Source organism: Silurus aristotelis, assembly GCF_946808225.1.
Source record: "Silurus aristotelis genome assembly, chromosome: 13".
Classification (NCBI taxonomy): Eukaryota; Metazoa; Chordata; class Actinopteri; order Siluriformes; family Siluridae; genus Silurus; species Silurus aristotelis.
Genome location: NC_139586.1, coordinates 9,161,160 through 9,182,591, shown reverse-complemented (window position 1 = coordinate 9,182,591; position 21,432 = coordinate 9,161,160). Strand labels below are relative to the sequence as shown.

The 21,432-nt window shown below is 36.9% G+C and overlaps 1 protein-coding gene across 7 annotated transcripts in view; it reads right to left on the bottom strand.

Moving 5' to 3' along the window:
• naaladl2 (N-acetylated alpha-linked acidic dipeptidase like 2) overlaps window positions 1-21,432 on the bottom strand; it is a 318,477-nt gene that overhangs the window by 229,739 nt on the left and 67,306 nt on the right. For all 7 annotated transcript variants that reach the window (XR_014536332.1, XR_014536333.1, XM_083558491.1 and 4 more), the window contains exon 2: window positions 8,980-9,478. Coding sequence is in view for 5 of the 7 variants with exons in the window: in XM_083558491.1 (XP_083414617.1) it covers window positions 8,980-9,470 (491 nt within the window). In the remaining 2 variants the exon portion in view is untranslated. The remainder of the gene's footprint in view (window positions 1-8,979; window positions 9,479-21,432) is intronic.

The following is a 21,432-nucleotide window of genomic DNA, read 5'->3' as shown; positions in this document are numbered from 1 at the left end:
CACTACACCCCATGTAAACTATATCTTTAAGTTCGCCTTTATGCTTTTAGAGAATTTGACTATCTGGGATCATTTTAAAGTCATCCCAGTTTGGGGAAGAACCACATATGGCTGGAAAAATCAAGTGTCCGAAAACTTTGTTCAAATAGTGTACATAAGATGTTCCATTGGGGGTTATGTCATCTTTTCTTTCTTTTGGCTGCTCCTGTAAGGGGTTGCCATAGAGGATAATCAGTCTCCATATCACTCTGTCCTTTACATCTGCTTCTTTCAAACCCTTTCCCTCACCACATCCTTAGTCTTCCTTTTTTTTCTCCTACCTGGCGGCTCTATCCTCAGAATTCTTCTGCTGATATATATACCCCATGCCCCATTTCTGCACATGAACAAACCATCTTAATCAAGCCTCTCTCACCTTGTTTCCAAAACCTCCTACATGCATGGTTCCGCTCATAAAATAATTTCTAATCTTGTCCATCCTCATCACTCCCAATTAAAAAATGGGGATTTTATAAAATTGTATAGGTTGTATTGCCTTTTTATAGGTTGTATTGTTTTTATAAGAGAAATGCTTGAAAAGTAAGTGTGTGTGTGTGTCTGTGTGTGTGTGTGTGTGTGTGTGTGTGTGTGTGTGTGTGTGTTGTTGGGATTGGAATTGCCGCACATCAATAGGAATGATCATGACTGTGAAACAATAGCTTGTCTGGCTACCTGGTCATCAATATGAATGCCAAATCAATATCAATAGCCAAACATGTATAACAATAGCCTTTAAGGGTCGGCCATTTATTTCTATGCAGACTGTATGAATTGAGTATGAATGGCCACCTGAGTTTAGCAGGTGGTTCTCAAACAGGGTGCGGGAGAAAAGGATCAGGCATAGTCTCAAATAAATGTTTGTAGAAATCATATTTTTCATGAGATCTTCATTCAATTTCAAATATAAACTCATTAAACATGTGGCTTTTAACCTATTACTTTTCTGGATTGCTACATTACTGATTTTATGTATTTATATATAAAATAAAATAATTCAATTCAGGAAAAAAAATGTTCATGGTACTTCATGATATAAAACTTTTTATAACTTATCTTTTTGAGCAATATCAACTTTGAATAATGGACATTAAAGCTTAAAGTGTCTTCTTTTTAAATATTTTTAAATTGTGAATGTAGAACATTTTTTATTGGGAACTGTTAACATTTAAATTTAGGTGGAGCATTTTCAGCTGTGAGTCCCAAAATCTGTGCCGAAGGCTAACAGGTTAAAGATATGACACACATACACTGTTCAGATAATGTATTCTACACTGAGATTAAAGGTTTAATCGGGATCTATGGAAGCTTGTTCCTGCTACACTTGAGTAAACTTTATGCAGTCTTATCTCTAATTTGCAACCTGTTCCCCCACAATTGTGAGTTACTTTGACTTGATGTTCCTGCTTATAACGCTACCCCCTACCACTAAGAAAGCCAAATCAATGCTGCAAGCATATTTTTAGCCTAAGACAACCATTTAGAATGCCCAGTTTCCATATTTAAAAAAGGTATAATTGCTTGCTTGTTTTCACTCTTTGTTTTGTTTACTGCCGTTTAATTCTCAAATGTGGAATGTTCACTTGCAGTCACAGGATGTAAAGTTGCAATTGCACAAAATGTATTTGCAAATTGAGAGATTAAAAAGCCACATTGCACAATATTATTTTAAGTCTGGATAATACATTCCCCAAATGTGGCAGAAATGAGCTTTATGCAGATCTATATACATTTAAATAAAGACCACAGTAATTAACATGACTGTGAATTATTTCTGAGTTACTGTTTGTTGTGTGGTGGTTTAAATAGAGCTGTTAGTTTGTTTGTACTTTAGGAACTTCTCCAGGTTATGTATGTAATCGTGGTTCCCCGAGGGAACAAGAGTTCAACAACGCTTTGGGAACGCCTCTGCGTGACCATGCTCTGAACCATGTGTGCAATCAGTCCAATAGAAAAGCTTCAAAAGTGAAGGAAGTGCACATAGGGATGCAGGGAGTGTCGTCGCATCGTCTCATTCTCTCGGGGAACCAAGGTTGCATACACAATCTAGAGACGTTCCTCTTCGGGAACTCAAGCTGCATCCACAATGCTTTGGGAAATACTGTACAATACTGCCACACTGTGCCTAGTGTGGATGGGTCGAAGGACAGAGGGGCCAGAAGTGGCACTAATAAAAAGGCTATAGGACCTGACAAAGGTCAGTGGGGAAGACCAGCCCACAGTGTTGCAAATGTTTTGGATTGATATTCCAGAGAAAAAAAAACCTTAGAGACCACCACACTTTGGGTTAAATGAGTTCTGACCCTGAAAGAAGCGGGGAGACCAAAGGACTAATAAGAAAAGTGGATAGCATCCACAATCCACCTACTGAGGGTCTGCTTATCCGCAGGGAGAACAATATTTTACTGACCATAGCAGACAAACAGCTTTCTCCACAAGGCAGTTCTGTGGACGTATGTGAGCACCAGGCACATCTGTTTAAGCTTCTCCTGGTCAGGGGCCTGAAAAGAGGAGGTTAGAATGCCTGGAGCATGACTGGTCCTGAGACACTCAAAGGCACCTTGGGAATATAACCCGGCCTGAGGTAGAAGGTGGCAAGAAGAGCTCCCAGACAAGCTACACATAGACTATGTGTATCCACCTGTGATAAAGCGGGGGCAATGAGGAACACACAGCCAAAAAGACCGCTTGCCTTTAGTTTGGTTTTCAATTTTCAAAAACAGTTACACAGAGCGCTTCCCTGAATAAACAGAAGCTATCAGAAGCTAGCTATCTCCACGGCATGTGCTTTATTACTTCCTGGTTATGATGTCGCCCCGCTGATGTCGTGCTTTTCCATTGGACCGATTACACACCTGGTTCAGAGGTTGGTCACGCAGAGGCGTTCCCAAAAAAAGTTGTTGATGCAGCTCGAGTTCCCGAAGGGGAAATGCAACTATTTGTTAGAAAATGTCACAGGAAGGTACAGAGAAAAACAAAAGAACCCTTTTGCTAGGATTAAATACAAGCGTTTGTCCTGAGGGGGAGCTGTCAGAGCCAGAATTCACAGATCAACATACATTTGTGAAGAATACTTCTGAGATTATGGGTCATCAATACTCGGTAAAGCCCCAATCAATTCCAATAACATCCCGCTAATAGAACCCATGAACACCATCACATGTTACACGTGAGATATTTTAGCTCAAGACACTAAATGATAGTTTTGGAAAGATTGCCACCCTGAGATAATTATTCTTAAATGCTGTATTTAGCCGTCTCTCCTGGTGCGACTCTGATTGGCACCCTACCAGCAAGGTTAATACAGCTTGAGTTGATGATTAGTAGGAAAGTGTCTATATAAATTGAATTTGGCACAGGCTCAGAACACATTACCAGGCTCACCAGGATTAGACAATCCTCTCTCTTGAGAAAGACTCGAGTCACAATAGCAAACTATGAAAACAACGGTTGGGAATTTACAGTGAGCTTACTGTAATTTTCAGCAGCATACGTTCAACAATAAACAGTTTGTTACATAATTTTGAAACTATTGGCAAATATCAGAATATTTGAGAGTATGGATTTAATCATACGATTTAAATCACACAGATTTGGCATAATGGGCACATAATCATAATCATTACACAAAGTGTAACTGCATACTGCATTACATACAATATAGTGCACATTGCATACACTATTTTTTATATATATATATATATATGTCAGGCTGCAGACGCGGAAGCCGATATAATCCGATCATTGTCCTTTTATTTCAAAAAACCGTACAACACAAAAACACTCATAAGCCGTTGAAAACAACAAACAAAGACATCCGCTCGATACGCGTTGTCCGCTATGAGTTCGAATGTCCCAAGCATAATCCATAAAGCCTTCGGCAATGAGTAATCCAAGTCGGAAGTGAAATCCGCATATACAGCCGGCGGTCGAGCAGCCACGCGATTGTCCAGCTTGACAATATAACGACCGACAGCCTGTGACTCAAGAACGTGAGTTTATGTAGTCTGATCTTTCATGAGCCACAGCTGTCGGTAATCTTGGGAAGCAGCGTGACTGCTATCGAGGGGGGCGTGGCAGGGTGGATCTCTGACAGCTACAGACGGGGCGTGGCAGGGTGAATCCCTGACAGCTACAGAGGGGGGCGTGGCAGGGTGAATCCCTGACAATATATATATATATATATATATATATATATATATATATATATATATATATATATATATATATATATATATATATATATATATATATACATATACACACACTGTATAGTCCCCAGGTGCTGATATTGTATAATAACCTCCATTCTTCTGGGCAGATATTCCACTATATTTTATAGTGTACTTGTGGAGATTTGTACTCATTCAGCCACAAGAGTTAGTAAAGTCAGGCACTGATGTAGAGTGAGGAGGCCTGGGGTGCAGTCAGTGTTCCAGTTCATCCCAAAGGTGTTCAGTAAGGTTGATTTCAGAGCTCTATAGCAGGCCACTCAAAAGTTTTAACTTAAACCAATGTAACTATATTTTTATGGAACTGATTCATGTTTTTGGTGTTTTGCTTATTCCAAAAGGTTTATGAAGCACTATTGTTATAAAACAATTTATGGAACTAATATCTCATACATATTAATGGAATGGAAATAGATAATATCCTTTGACATCAGTTTTCAAATTTCCCTACACAAACAATATAAGACATTCAGGAAATTGTACATGTCCATTCCTATTCTGACTAAATATACAAAGAAACAGTACGACAGCTTGATAACTGTTGGATTTACATTTGATAATATGTCAACCAAGTCATGTTTTTTTTTTTTTTTTTTTTCTTGTTCACACAATAAAGCAGTGGTCCAGTAAATCAGCTGCCAAAAATGAACTTGATGTCTATTGGTTTAAGCGATTGCCCTATTCACCAGCATTGCTTGTCCAAATATATAGATGCAGCTGGGAACCTTGATCAGGCAGCTCTGATTCTTTACACTGACATTAGAACCAACCTCTGTGGCACATCTATATGGATGGGACTGTCTACAGCATGCAGGGCTGAATCTCCACACCTACTCCACATTAGCCTGGGCAGTGTGTTTTATGGTTGGTGCCTATTAATTCAATAGCAAGGCATGTTTACATATATGGATTCCTATCAGGTAGAAACAGGAAAGCTTTGTAAATCTTGCATACATTTTTTTTTAATACCACAGCATTAATCTGTGCTGGAGTATGTTTGGTCAGAAGGTGTTGAATAATTGAATAATAATAATCTTTATAACAGAAACTCAGACAGTAATTCAAATTGCATGCGCTTATGTTGATATGTTGTACATAATTTCATCAGAAGCATGTACAATGATGAAGAAATGAAAAGAGACTTAAGTGTCAGTGGTTTGTAACAGTCAGAAAGCTTTCTGAAAGTATGCGTCCAGTGTAATATCACAAGCTGTGCTTTTCCAGTTTTACTGTATCTACTTCAGGAAACAAATCAAGGCTGGTGATGGATCCAATGTGTTATAGATCCTATAATATAAGTGATGAAAAACTGTCACTATAGAACGAGCTTAAAAGCATAATGGTTTACTTGTTAATAAACACATTGTAATTGTTGGTTGTGCAGGCATTTTAGGCAAATGATCCACTTAATGGTAATGAAATGTTTAGTAACCCGTCGCCCCTGGTTGGATTATTTTTCTGAAAATAACAGTGTCAAAGTCTTTATTAAAGGTGCATTTGTAAAGCCGCTTTGAAAACAAAAGAGCTATGCAGAGAAATGCCTATGGGTGACTTCATTTTGAGAGGATCTATTATATCCTCTAATTGCTTTCTGAACTTTAAATTCTTTCACTTGCAATTTTAATGCTGCCACTTTGACCCCTGAACACAAACAATTCGGCTCCACCATGCAGATTTAATCACTGCATTTCAGTGACATCACAGCAACTGAGTCTTGCCCTATATCTGTACAAAACAGTCTGTCCCATCATTCTGCCATTAGTTTTAACAGCCGGCCTGGTCATTAGACAGGATGAACTGCGCACCAAGGGCCTAATAACTGTCTCCTCCATGGGACAGACTCATGGCTCAGAGACCCCAAAATGGCTGCGCTAAACAGAAAACACCATCAGGCTCAGGTCTGTATTGGCTGCTTCTTCATTGTGTCTCCCCACTGCGAACTCTCCACCCTGACCTTGAGATTCAGTATTTAAAAGGCACGGTATGAGCAATGCTCAGCAGGCCCACACTGTATCAATTACAACCCCCTAATTAAGAGTAAGTGTCTGCAGAAGATAAAGAATACCATTATAGGGGCAAAAACAGTGGGAAACAAGCTTTTTTTCTTCGAGGGATTTTGGACTAATCTCATTTTGCTGTAACTGTTTTCCACCCATGTATTCTTTGAAGTGTAAATGCTAAGGAATAAATGTGTCACAGAAACCCCTACAGAAGAGTCTGTTTGTGAAGAAACAATAGAACAGGAAATAAGAAGTAGAAATAGGTATTTCTGTATTTCCAAAGATTACTACATATAAACTTTTGTAGTTTTAATTTGTTTTTGTGGTTGGTTGGATAAAAAAAAAAAAAAAAAAAAAAAAAAAGCCAGCATCCAATCATAATCCATTATATTGGTTGAATTCAGATAAAATGTTTAGTCTCCAAACTTTGACACTTTTTTGTTTACTAACTGAAGACTTGTTAAGAAAAATACGGTGCGAAAAGCTGAAGCAAACCAAAGTACACCTGAAGTGTCCCAAATTAGTTCTAATGAGGTTATTAGCATGTGCACTGAAGCGGTTAAGGGGATATTTTCAAAGGCTTTTCCAATTTCCATCCAAGCATCTCAGACCGGCTGAAGAGGCCTTAGCTTAATGTAAGAGACATGCAGTCTCATTTCACCAACACTCTTATTTTCTCTAGAGCCCTCCGTCACGCTATATTGTGACTTATTCCCACAAGTGGCCAGGATAAATTGTACTATTTCCGACAATAGATTGTACCAATCTGTCTGCTTTGCTCACAGAGTAAATAATGCAATTATCTTTGTAAATATTTCTATTTCCGCAAGCTATGTTGGCAATAGCAGGTTATTTGAAGGCGCTCTTTGAGTAAGTGATCAAAATATTTTGACATTTTGCCTTTGCAGCTTTTGCCCATTGTTGTTGTTTTTTGTGTGGGTTTTTTTTTTTTTTTTTTTTTTTTTTTTCAGTTCCTCCAAGACCTGAGCAGTGCTGTTGGCATTGCTGCTTGCTGCTGTGCCAAAATAAATAATGAATCAGCAGCAGCAAAAAGACTTTTGCAAAAGAAAGGCTGTCTCAGTTGAGCGGGAAATTGAATGGCGAGTTATCTTTCTGACACAAATACACATGCTTTCCATAATCCTTGGCTCTAAAACAATGTCATGCCACTTGAGGCTTGTCTGCATTTAATTTTAACTGTAGTACCTAGTAGCAAGCATCTGCACTGCTGGGGAAAGGCTGTGATGTACTTTGGCTGCAGGACAGTCTTTGTCAGGAGCTAGAAGGTCCCATAGAGCCTGTCCTCAGACAAAAGCTGTATCTGTTTCACAGGGATTAACAACCAGAATGCCCTTGAAGCTACTTCCAGTTTGCCTGCTGCATTTAATCTCAAACTTTCAATTTAAGATGACAATTTTGAGCTAATTGATTGTATACGATTTAACTGATTTGAAAATGCACAGATATGAACAGATGTTTGTGATGCCTACATTCTAATAAAAAAAAATCTGTAAAATCTATACTTAAAAACCCCCAACATGTTGGTCCAATTCTAATTTGGTGCAGATGACATCTCTATTAGTGAACATTTTTTAAATAGTGGGGAAAAGTTTGCATAATATAGAGGCATGAATTAATAACTTGCAATTCTGATAAAAAAATAAAAAAATAAATGCACAAAAAAAATAAATAAATAATCCCCACACACAGTACACTGCCAAAGCATGATACAAAAACTCAAATGCAAAATAACATGGTGTGCTGCATTGAGGGCTAGATTATAAGTTGTAGAATGGATAGGAATCATGTCAAATGAAACCACATTTACAGTGATTCATGTGATAGTCTTTTTTCATATGTCATCATATTGTTCTTTTTGAATTCGAATACATCAATTCATTTGAATACATAATTTCTTTGGACCGTAACCACCTCGATAAACAGGGGTTTACTGTATACTGTATAACCTGCAACACATATTTATTTATGACGTACATTCCTTACTCATTTTAGTTTGTTTAGTCTCTTAAAAACATAAAAACATACACAAAAATGTCAGGTATAAAAAAGAAACTAGAGTTCAGTGTCACTGTGGCGACTCCGTACTGTATTTGTTTGATTTGTTTTGCATGTACACGAAACGGCTATCCATTCTTTATGTTTTATGTCCAGCTTCAATAATTTATTTTAAAAGGAGAAACTCCTTCCACATATTGAGGGAGTGAATGATCTGTATTAACCAAATAGGGTCTAACAAATGTCAAATTAAATTTTTCCATTTATTTCATTTTATTTAAATCAATTTAATTTGTGTCAAAGTAATAAAAAATAATAGCCTATTGCATTCAACTGATTTATAATATTTTATTTTTATAAAGTATTATAAAATATATTTTAATATATTATTTAACCAAGCAGGAATTTTTATTTTAAATTGTTTTAAAACTGTAAACTGTTAATGTTTACCAAACTTATTAATAATAAACTGATAAATAAAAAACAACAACAAAAAAAATTTTGGTTTGCATTTTGTCCCCCCTTACTGTACCGAAATTGTACCAGACCTCGAACTTAAAAACCGAGGTACTTATCAAACTGTGATTTTTGTGTACCATTACACCCCTAATATAAATTTAAACTTTCTCATAAATTATTACATGTACATTTTGACTTAGTTTACAAAGTAAATAGTAGTAAATATATGTTCTGACCTTTTTTGTGCCTGGATATTTTCTGCGGTGATGTTTTGTAGAACCTTGTCCAGCATATCTGTGCTTCCAGTAGGCTTGGCTGGCTGTCCCTCAGTTTGCTTGCCATGTAGACCAATAAGCAGTCCCAGGAAGAAAGCTCCTGCTGCAATCAACAGGTATTTGATAACGCAAGTAACACTTATCTTGTGTGCCTTGGGAACAGTCCCACTGTATTGCAAGACATAATTGGGATCTTCTTGTAATCTCTCAAACCTTCCATGGGGGGAAACAGAGGGCTGGATGATCCCTTGGTCTGAAATAATTTCACCACTTGGTAAGTTTCCTATGGTCTGTGAGTCTGCACACTCCAGTCGAAAGTTGTCCAACCCGTGTTCATCCATCTCCGGTTCCATTTCCCACTCTAGATCAACAGAGGTTAGCTGTTCGTCACATTCCAAGTCCTGGGGTTGCATGGAGATACCATGACTGGCATATGCTTTGGTGTATGCCATGTCCGCACCTACACACAAACAGTGCAAATAAAATGACTGATTTACAACAAATAGTGCAAAGAATAAACCAATCAGCACCATTTTGTAAAAAGTTTTTCACTGTTTTAGCCTGTCAGTGTCATTCAGTGTTCTAACTACACCAAGCATTCTCAGAGGAGCCAGGAAGGGCACTGTGGTTCACTGCTGCTGCTAAAAAAGATCATTAAGGGTGACGACTTCCTGGGATCAAATTCATAAAAAAAGGAGACCAGTGTCAAAGTACTCCATTAAGTTTAACTATCCCTTTTTTAAAGCGATCACCATCAAACCCAAACCAGCCCAATCGATAATAACACAATTGCAAAAGTGCCCAGAAATTCACAGTGGACAAAGGCTATTATTCATTTAAATTCAGCTACAAAAGAGAGCAGTGAATAAAAATGTACTACTTCTAAAGCTCATAATCAGGCAAAATAAAAATAATACAAATAAAAAAAAAAATAGCAAAAAATCTAAATGGATCAATCTGCAGCACTTAAATAAAAACATTCATTTAGGGTCACAAGTGAAATTAGACAGAATAATTTCAGATCAGAAAAACATAACTTGCTCAGATTTCTGATAAATAACTAAACCAAAAAAGCACTTTAGCTTAGAATATAATATTTGAACTAATTTAGAAATAATGTTTTTGTTGTAAAATAATTAAAGTAGTAAATTTTAGTCTTCTAAAAAGCAACCCTGTTACTTGAATAAAACACGTTTGACACAAGGTTGTCTTTGTATGTATGATGTAGTATTAAGATTTCCCTTCATTGGAAACTAGAGGTCCAAACTTGTTTCAGCAGGTAAAGAAAGTGACCCCAATAAATATTCACTTTGCCAAGACTGGTGCGTAAGAACACAAGTGGCCAATGCAGATCTCTAAACTCAACCCAACTGAAAACCTTTGGGATAAACTGAAACACTGATTTGCAAGCCATGACTTATTGCCTGTCATCATAGCCTTCAGTTAATAAAACTTTTTTGGCTGAATTACATTACAAAATCTAGTAAAAAAAACCTTCCCAAAAGATTGGCGGTTATTATAGAAGAAAAGGGGATTAACTTCATATTATTGGCCATAGTTTTGAAATGGAGTGTTTAAATAAAGGCAGATCAAGCTCTGGCCTTTGGTGTATGTGAAATAATCATCACCAAAATAGAAGTACAACAGTTTGTTATAGACTGCTAAAGCAGATAAAGATGGGCAGGAGCTACTGAACAGTTTTGAATGGTTTACAAAGTTTCCTTTAATTTACATGCGAATGCAGAGAAGAAATCCTGATTCACCCCATTATCCCCCTCTGCTATATAGTTTGTCAAATGTTTTGGGGGCAAAACTGACCCTCCCTGCTTTCCTCATCTTTCCACTCTTTTCCTGTCCTCTTCCCTCCTATTATTCGCTCAGGTGGCGATAGAGCTCGACTCTTTCCTTTGCAGAATGACAGCTGACATTCAATCACCAGAAATGTCAGCAATTTAACGCTTCTCAGCTCCACAACAGAGCCATCAATTAAAGGCCAATGGAATGTACCATCTTTGACTTTTCCCCCCCAAGATTGATTTGACAGTGACACTAAAATGGAATGCCGCCGGAGTGCACACACTGTGCACATTCAAGCTGGGCTAAATCAATTTTCCAAACCATCCAAAGGACAGATTTTGTGGAGCAATTTATTCATACAGCATTTTCCACAACTGGGTTACATTAGGTTAGATTGGATTTCAAAAATTTTATTTTTTGTTTTATTATCAAAACAAAAAAATATTTTTATGATTGATACATACAAGCTCCAAACAGGAAACACTTTATATTTTGTGTGCATTTTATGCTCACCTTAATCAATATTTATAAAATTCTCCTTCCATGAGTGTAGTTAAAATTGGTCTAGACAGGTAGAGTATCTACTGTCACTCGCAGCCAGGGAATGCTGGAGTGTTGCTTGTGGCAGATAAGACAACATGCCATGAGTGGCATGACTAACGACATCTATCAGGAAATGAATCCAGACCTGATCCAAACAGGTATCAGACAACACTAAACCTAACTCCTCACTATGATTCAGTTCAATAAACCGCACACACTACACGGCTGTCACAACATCATAAGGCCATGACCCAGAGTCAGTGTGTCTCAATAAAAACACTGCAGATATTGGAGAATAACAGGCAGGATATTGTAGGAAAGAATGGGAGGAAAAAAAATCCAAATACCATTGAGCAGCCCACTTTTGGAAGAAAAAATCAATAAGGAAACTTTCTCTTAGATTTAATTTCTTTAAAAGAATTATCGATTAAGACAAATGAGTACTATAATCAATCAGTTGAACTTAAAAATAGAATTAAGATTCATTATAAAACAAATCAGCTATAATATTTAAAGCACTAATATGTGACGATATTCTCTGTCAAAGAGTGGGACATACAGATATTAGCCTTAAAATATAAAATAAACATTTCCTAAAGCAGATGTAATAAAAGCTGGAGGAATTAAGACTGGATGCAATGCAGTGTCCTGGTCAGTGTTCTGCTGGGAAACTTTGTGGTATGCCAAAATTTGACTTTGGCACATAGCACCTAGCTTAAAAATCTTTTAGACAATGCAGTGGGGGGTTGTGTGTGTGTGTGTGTGTGTGTGTGTGTGTGTGTGTGTGTGTGTGTGTGTGTGTGTGTGTGTGTGTGTGTGTGTGTGTGTGTGTGTGTGTGTGTGTGTGTGTGTGTGTGTGTGTGTGTGTGTGTGTGTGTGTGTGTGTGTGTGTGTGTGTGTGTGTGTGTGTGTGTGTGTGTGTGTGTATATATATATATATATAGTAGCTCAGTGGTTAAAGTGCTGTGTTACTGATCGGAAGGTCAGGGGTTCAAACCCCAGTTTTGCTAAGCTCTTGGGCTGTTGAGCAAGGCCCTTAACCCTCTGTGCTCCAGGGGTGCTGTATCATGGCTGACCCTGCGCTCTGACCCCAGCTTTTGAGCAAGCTGGGATATGTGAAGAACGAATTTCACTGTGCTGTAATGTATATGTGACAAATAAAGGCTATTCTATTATTTATAATGCTCTGACAATGTGAAAAATGCTCAGGAACAGTTTGAAGAACATGCCAAAGAGTTAAATAAAAAAAATAATTAAAAAAAGAGGGATATATATATATATATATATATATATATATATATATATATATATATATATATATATATATATATATATATATATATATATATATATATATATATATATGTGTGTATACAGTTTCTCACATTTCAGCAAGCATTAGTATATCTTTTAAAGGGACAGATTTACAGTACAGCAGGACAGATTAGCAGTACAGATTTACTGTACTGGAACCAAACTAATATAAACTTGTTTGGCTCAGATGGTCCAGCATGTGTGGTGATGCCCTGGTGAGGAGTACCAAGAAAATTGTGTCTTGCCTACAATCAAGCATAGTGGTGTTAGCATCAAGGTCTGGGGCTGCATGAGTGCTGCTGGGACTGGGAAGCTGCGGTTCATTGAGGGAAACATAGATTCCAACATTTACTGTGACATTCTAAAGCAGAACACGATGCCCTTCCTTCAGAAACTGAGCCGAATTACAGTTTTCCAATATAATAACAACACCAAACACACAACTGGCTTCCTGAGGAAGGTGAAGGTGATTGAGTGGCCAAGTATGTCTCTAGACCTGAAGCCTGTTAAGCACCTGTGGGGCATCCTCAAACAGAGAGTGGAGAAGCACCATGTGTCTGACAAACAGCAGCTCAGTGATGTCATTATGGAGGAGTGGAAGAAAATCCTAGCAACAACCTGAGCAGTTCCAGTGAATTCCATGCCCAGGAGGACTTAAGCAGTGCTCGATAACAATGGTTCTCACACAAAATATTGACACTTTAGACAAGGTTTTAACATTTTTACTTAGCGTGTACTCAATTTTGTTGCCAGTTATTTAGACAATAATGACTGTATGTTAAGGTATTTACATTGGACAGTAAATCTATACTGCTATACAAGCTGCACAAATAGATTTTTGAAGTGAAAATGAGTAAACACAGTCTCTACAGTAAAGTACTGTACATCCACAGCATACACGCAAGCAGCTGATGCAAAACAATATACTGAATAGATAAGCCAGTGAAAATGAAGCATAAAATATGGCCCCAATCACATTTTTAACTGGAGAAAGAAAAGAGCAGCATTTAATGAAAAAGAACTGCTTGCTATGAATGCCAAGAACAGGGTTGGATCTATTATGCCTTATGTGACAGCCAGTGCCACAGGAAACATTGCACAGGTAGATTGAAAAAAATTAATTCCTGTCAATATCAGCAGATTTAAAAAAAGCTAATGTGGCACCATCAGTCTAAAAAACTGGAGTTGAATAGAGAACGGCTTTTACAGTGGCACAGTGTTCCAAAACATACCTCAGAATCCACCAGTGCAAGCAGGAGCTTTTAGAAAAGGTGCTCAAAGTTCCCTGACTTGAGCATTGTTGACAATTGTTGCATCTGTACAGGCAAGGCAGTAAGTGTGCATGAACATTAATTGATATGTACAGAAAGTCAAAAAGCAATTAAGAAAATGATACATGATTTTCTTTATTATTAGTCATGAATATAAATAAGGCAATAATGCATTAATATTTGGACAGTGGAAAAACAAATATAAGCCATTACAGATCATCTCCAGCAAAATAATTTTCTTTTTAATGAAATTATAATTGCATAATTTCTCTAGCTTTAAAAAAAAATACATTTGAGGTGTAGACTTGCGTGTAGAACAGACATGAATGTCAGCATAATGTGCATTTTCTTCATTGAAGTCACATGCACTGTAGGCATGGTGAACTATTCCCCTAGTCACTGAATCCATAAAGCATATCTGCCTTCCTGCATAATTATTAGAAGGAAAATTAAAGGCATGGTATTATTTTGAATATGGAATTTTTATAAAAAAAAAAAAAAAAAATGCAACAATACATTTTCTTGGAAGGCACAACCATTCATTAACCAATGCATAAAACAGTAATGTGAGTCCTTTTTTCTAATTCTTAGAAAAGATGCAAGAAATACATGTGCTTATTAAAATTCGGGTTTCACAAACAGGTGTAATTTTGTGCGCTCTACTCAATGTAAAGGGAAAAAAGCGACAGCAGGGCAATGGAGATAAATCTGCTTCAAAAGATGAATCACCTGTTGCCAAGGCAGATCAAGTGAAGCAACTGATCAATGCCCTGCATCAATTAAGTTCATTTTAGAAAAGAAAGAACCGAACAAAGAGTCAGAGCAAACATCCGTTTTTAAATAGCTCTAAAGTGGGATTTGGGGGTTATTGGGTTCATTTATCAAGCTAAACCGCAACGAGAGATATTGCGTCCATTTGTACTGGTGGAAAGCTGGGAAGTGACGTGTTAGATAAAAAGACAGACATCACAGCTTGGGTGAACAATGAGATTAAGGCCTTCGTATAAGAGTAAAATTTGTTTATTACAAAATCATTGGGAGACAGCATGGAATTGATTTCTAAAGCTGAACATTATAACAACTCTAGTGGCTTGATTTCTTTTTCCAATGCTTTCTCCCATCGATGAGTGTATTTAATGAGTGAATTTAAATGTCTAGGGGGAACAAATCTTAAGCATTTGTTGATTTGCTGTGCAGATCCCTAAAAAGACTCCTGTAAGCCAGTGAGTGGGCCATCAATGTGCAATTTCAATTGGAAAACATAACATGCTTTGTTGACTACATAATCAGGATGGACAGAAGGAGAAGAGCTTGCCTGCCATCAGTCATTCCTTAACTGCACAAAAAACGCCCATGCTGAAACTTCAGTTTTGCCCCTCTGATTTGAGTGAACTCTGGAGACTCATCAGTCAACTAGAAGACCACTCAGTGGGAACATCAGAGATGGCAGTATGCTTACAGAGCAATCAGCAGATGTTTGTTGTGCAGTTCTGCTTATAGCTATTAGCATATATTTTAATGTAGCTGCCAAACAGCTAAATGGGAAAGCATTAACAGCACCATAGCATGTTACAAGCCAATACAATCAATTAGGTAAATAACATGATTGCGATCATGGAAGTGTTTTCTTGTTTTCTTTCTTTTTTTTGTTCTTTCATTTTTCTTATTTCAGGAATGAAACACAACAGGTGAGCATCTTATAAAGCCCACCATCAGGAAGACAAGTGTAATTTTCGGAAAATAATTTATAATTCGCCTTAAAGATTATGAGTGAGTTTTAGTCAGCTCTAGTTCAGTAGTCAGTGCACTGATCATCGAATCAGTCATTTTAAAGACTGCCTCAATTACAAAATCCTTCCAGTGTACTGGATCGTTTGCTTTCTAATAAAGAAATAAATTAAACAACTTTTAAAAATAAGTTGCAAAAACCAGGAAACTTCAAGGCTCATTATGTTCCTTTACTGGTAGTGACATCAAAATTTCTTTTAGCAAACAAAAAGTGGAGAAGCTCAAACACAAAAGAGGCAGGCAAACTGGCAGGTAACACATAATGATTCTCACCTATGTCTTATTATGGCCAGTTTACTCATGTCGCTTTGTGATTTCATTAATGATTCAGAGAGAGAGAGAGAGAGAGGCTGAGCTGGAGCTTCCTTTGGGGTTTTATTTTTGTTGTGTTTTTTTGAAAGTTTACTAAAAAAATAAAGGGCTCACTTGACTTTGTGCTTATCATCCGGAGTCTTCTTACACACCCATACAAACCGGGGTTCTACATTTGGGTTTATTCAGTGGCTGATGAGGAAATTATAAGTGCATAGACTGACCGGAATCTGTTTTAATAGTGTCCTAACGTGTAGTGAGCAATGGTTCTTACCCAAATTTATACACATGATTTATGGATTATTGATTCAATGGCATGTATATCATCTACAAAAGTCAAACAAACATGAATAGAAATGAAATTATTTGAAGTGGCAGAATAGAGATTCAGATTGTAATCTAAAAAAACTGACAAGCAACTGCATAACCAATTTCTGATCATTTTATTTTACTTTTACCTTGCAGAATTATTAAAAGAAATTTCAATATTTAAAAAGAAAATACATGCCAACTCTGAATACGGCCCATGTATATAAGCACATGTTATTTACTAGCCTGTTTTCATGTTTACACAGTACATGGTGAAACTGAATGTACTAAATGTAAAATGTTTAGAATTACTATTGTCTCAATATTAGGAAAAAAAAGGACAATAAAAAAAATCACGAGCCAACAGAAGATTTATCATTAAATCTTATTTACTAGAAATAAATTTGTATTGAATATGAATGTCATACGTTCTCACAGCATCATTATAACACATTAGGGGAGCATCTCCTTATGGATGACAGTTACTGGGTACTGTGACATTTATGAATGTAAACTGTCATGGAAAGTCAATAACAGCTTCCCAGATATGTTTATACAAGTCATGTGTATCAGATATCAGATTAAAAGTGGGCTCTATGCTCTTTCTTCACTCCTGTTAGTGCATAATTTTGGCATTTGTACATAATCTATACAGTAAATGAAATGCTTAAACAAACCTGATTTGCAGGCAACACTTACAAATTAAGGTATTAAGCAATAATCCCCATGAGGAGGCCATATGCTACTCAATTCACTACTTAACATCATAGTCAAGGTATTAATTGGAATTTGCTCTAAGGTGAATTTCCCCAAAGTGTAAACCTTATAAGTAAACCTTAATTGTGTAAAATAATGTTTAAAGGATATTCTCTTTGGCATCATACTAACAATTTTACATAGCAAAAATAATAATGACAGGATCAGAACACTGAATTTCATAGTGCTGGCAATGCATTTTACTGCACCATGCCAGTTAAAAAAATCTAGTTAAAATCTAGTGCACCATCAGCAGTTCTCATCAAAAAAAAATTGTGAATTTTTTAAAATTTTATTTAAAGCACATCATCCTACAAATTTATATCTGACCCATGTTTCTTTTTCTTGGTGAAAGTCACTCACAGCCAAGAAGAGCCAATCTAAATATAGTGAAGCTCGCTTGTGTTCTGTTTTACACAGATCAGTCATTATCACCCAACACTGTCACAAAAACAATGTCACCTTCAGTTGTAAATGAGGTCTTCTACATCTGTGAAACCGTGATAGATCGCCATAGTGTCAGTCAAATTCACCACCAGCAAAAGCAGAAATAATGAACTGTACGTTTGAACAGCAAGTCGGGAAAGTTGACAGACCTGAGCCATCCATCTATTTTTGCTATTATTTTTATAAACATATGTGCAGTATGTAAAAAATACATGAACAATAATGGACAAAAAAAAATAGTTATAATTCTAATCTTATATGGTTGGGTATATTATAATCTAACCTTCCAATTATACAGAAAGTACTAGCAAAGCATATGGAACTAAATACAATCAATTATACATAAATAAAATTAAAAACTGGTCATGTCAGAAAGACATATATAGAAATCTTTGACATCCTTCTCTATGCTAGTCTGTTTTGTGATTTTTCTTTTTATCCACAAGTCAATCACAGTAAATTGGCAATATATTATGGCAATTTATTTTTGTCATTGTTGCTGTGGTTGCATGATGATGTCTGATCTGCCTGGTGGTTATTCGGGGGCATACGTTTACTCTAAATATGGAATACAGGGAGAACAATTCTGACTTGTTACAGTAAGTAACGCTGCAAGCAACCATTAAAAAGTCATGTTCTGGTTATTTATTTGTGCTGCCCAGCCATTCATTTAGAAGATGTGTGCTCATGTACTGTACAATATATTTAGTAGAAAGAAATAAACAAGATATGTCTTTTTGAAGTGTGAGAACAGGGGAGAAAAGTTCACATTCGAGTGCAATGATACAATACGTTTCATTAAACTGAAATTACATATAATAGGCTAGCAAACCAGGTTAAATATATGTAATCCATATAATTTGCAGAATCTCTGTGCTCTGTAGTTTACTTCCTGTTTGTTGTACAGATGTAATCATCAGACAATTGGGGAACACGTGGCCTTTCTGAGCAGAACAATCAAATGCAGATTTGTCAGACAGTGCTACTGTATGAGTTGCTGATGTTTGAGTCACTTTAGGCATTTGGTGAATAGCAATTTTTGTTATTCTTGTAATAGGGTGTGGCATATTGGAGCAGTGAGTAATGTTGTTGTTTTACAGCTCCAGGTTAGATTCTGAGCTCATGTATCTTGCAGAGAGAACACAAGAACACATTCAGCCATACACTAACTAACACATAACTGCCAGCCTTCATTCAAAAACACTTGCACGTTACTGCAATTATCAGTTTTTTTCTTTTTCTACAAAGTTAGATCACAATTGGCGAATTGCCATTTCAAATCTGCAACTACTGATTGTATTTACTGCATCACATTACATGCTACACACTGTTACCATGACCCTAAAACTTCAGCGTAATTTTGACTAGATTTAACCTTAAAGCGATTTGTAGTGCTGATATGCACCCAGTGGTGGACATTAACGAGTGAATGATATTCACTACTGTATATAAGTAGCTTTTTCACATATCTGTACATTACTGAAGTATTTTTATTTGGGGAGATTTTTACTTTTACTTTACTACATTCCAAAATCAAATATCGTACTTTTCACTCACACTGCATTTTGTGGAATCAGTCGATCCTTTTTATTTATGGATAACTTGTCAAGCACGCAGCATGCCACCAATCATGGTAAAGCAAGCACTCTGTTTTAAACTTTTTTTGATTGCCACTTGGTGGTATCTACTTAGCACGAACATACAGTTCAGCATCAATTTAACAGCAAGCAGAACATTTTAAGAGGAATAAATGATGGAGGAAACTCCTGATTCTAACTTGCCACAGCACCCATGGCCTTATTTGTCCAATTTGTTTAAAGTAGTTGAAACAAAGGTTTTGGGCTGATGATAATTTTAATAGATATCAATCAGTGGTTGACTCATTAAATCATTCATTTAATAGATTGATGTGCTAAGAGTCACAGAGTCTGTTCAGATAATCTCAGTTGATTAAGCAAGGGTCTTGTGACAAAAATGATAAGACATTATAGCCACAATAAATCAAAGTACTTTGGATACTTAAGTATATTTGAAGGCAAATACTTTTGTACTTTTACTCAAGTGAAAGTTTAAAGTGAGTACTTTTACTAGAGTAATACAGGGTGGGTGAAAAGTAACTAGGCAATATTTAATGGCTATTAAACTTATTTTCATTCAGGATGGTGCACCACCCCATTTTGCTCTTTATGTGCATGCATGGTTAGACAAACATTTTCCAGGACATTGGCTGGGATGATGCAGACATCATGAATGGCTCCCAAGAAGTACAAATCTTGAATGTGATTTTCTTTCTGCGGGACTATGCAAATGATGTCAGGACAAGACAAAGCCTCGCACACTGGAGGACTTGGATTCAGGAGGTTCTCAGCAATATCAACGACTTCCTTCAGAAGAATGCCTGTGCATTCCATTCCCCTTTTAAGGAAACTGGTTAAAGCCACCAGTGCCTACATTAAAATGTAAAGATTTGCTTTTATTTTCCTATGCAATAAATTACATGTTTGTTTAGATACATTTGTATTACAAATATGGACTTTATTACAAATTTTCTATACCTAGTTACTTCTCACCCACTCTGTATTTTACCTAGTGTATTTCAAATTTAAGTCGAGTACATGGTTTGTGTACTTCATCCACCACACAATGCTATACTGTTTATTTTCACCAGCAGCATGTTACATATCTACAACAGAACTATTTTATTTCAATTATTTGCAATACTGGTTGGAAGCGATTTGCATTTCACCGTGTCTATATATTTATTCTTATTGTGACAATAAAGTTGAACCTGCCTAGCCCAATTGTGTGCTCACATTAATGCATAGGCTTCCATCAGGTTTTCCAGTTTTTTTCCTTCATCCCATAAACATGCCAGGTAGGTGAACTGGCTATGCCAAATTGCCTCTGTGTGATTGTGTGTGTATGCATGCTATCCTGTGATAGACTTGCAACACCACCCAGGGTGTGTTCCTACCTTGTTGTCAGTGTCCTTGGGATAGGCTCTGACTTCAACATGACCCTGAACCGGATAAAGCAGTTGCTATGATCATGAGGGACTGGTTAAGTAAAAAAAAAAAAAAAAGTCTTAAACACATCACAACAGTTAATTATACTGGGCCTGAAGTGGCAAAAGCTTTTAGCCAGAGCTTCTTTAAAGAGACATAATGGGGTGCTTTAGTCACATTTAGTCATGCTACTTTTAAATACGTTCATGCCCATTTGGGAACATAAAGGGATGGGTCTTTCTAGCCATCTGGCTGGCTCCCTTTCCTCCTTTTTCTTCCTTCTCTGCACTATGCTCCAAACCTCTGCATTTCTTTCCACTCCATTGCTCTGGCATGTTGGCAGCCACCTCATTCAAGCCTCATCAACAGATGGCTCTGCAGCAGGTAATAATGACTCAAGACAAACTCTTAAATTGATTATGCCATGCAGACAAAGGATCAGCCCTACTGAGAGGGGAAATGGCGCCATGTCAACACACTCCTACGCTGGCTGATCCAAAAATGGGGAAAAATACAGGAAATGGCGAGAAAATAAAGGCTAATGGTTCAGACTTTACCACCTACTGTGTGAGAGTTCCGCCGATTCAAACAAGGGTTAATTAGCGATCTTAATCAAACCTTTGGCCAAATGCTAGTTTGATTTGAAATCTTTCAAAGAACATTGAAAAGGATTGAATATGGCAGAGCAATGCTTTGAGCAAAGTAGGCCAGCCTCAAGTGCCGGCACAATGGACTAATCAACGCCACCTGACAGCCATTACACTAACAAAGCGGGCTCTCCGCTGGACCCATCTTCCACTTAAAACCTCAGCAACTGGCTTAGCGCACCTCCTGTGCAGTTTCATGAGAACACACCAGGGCAAACCTTATGA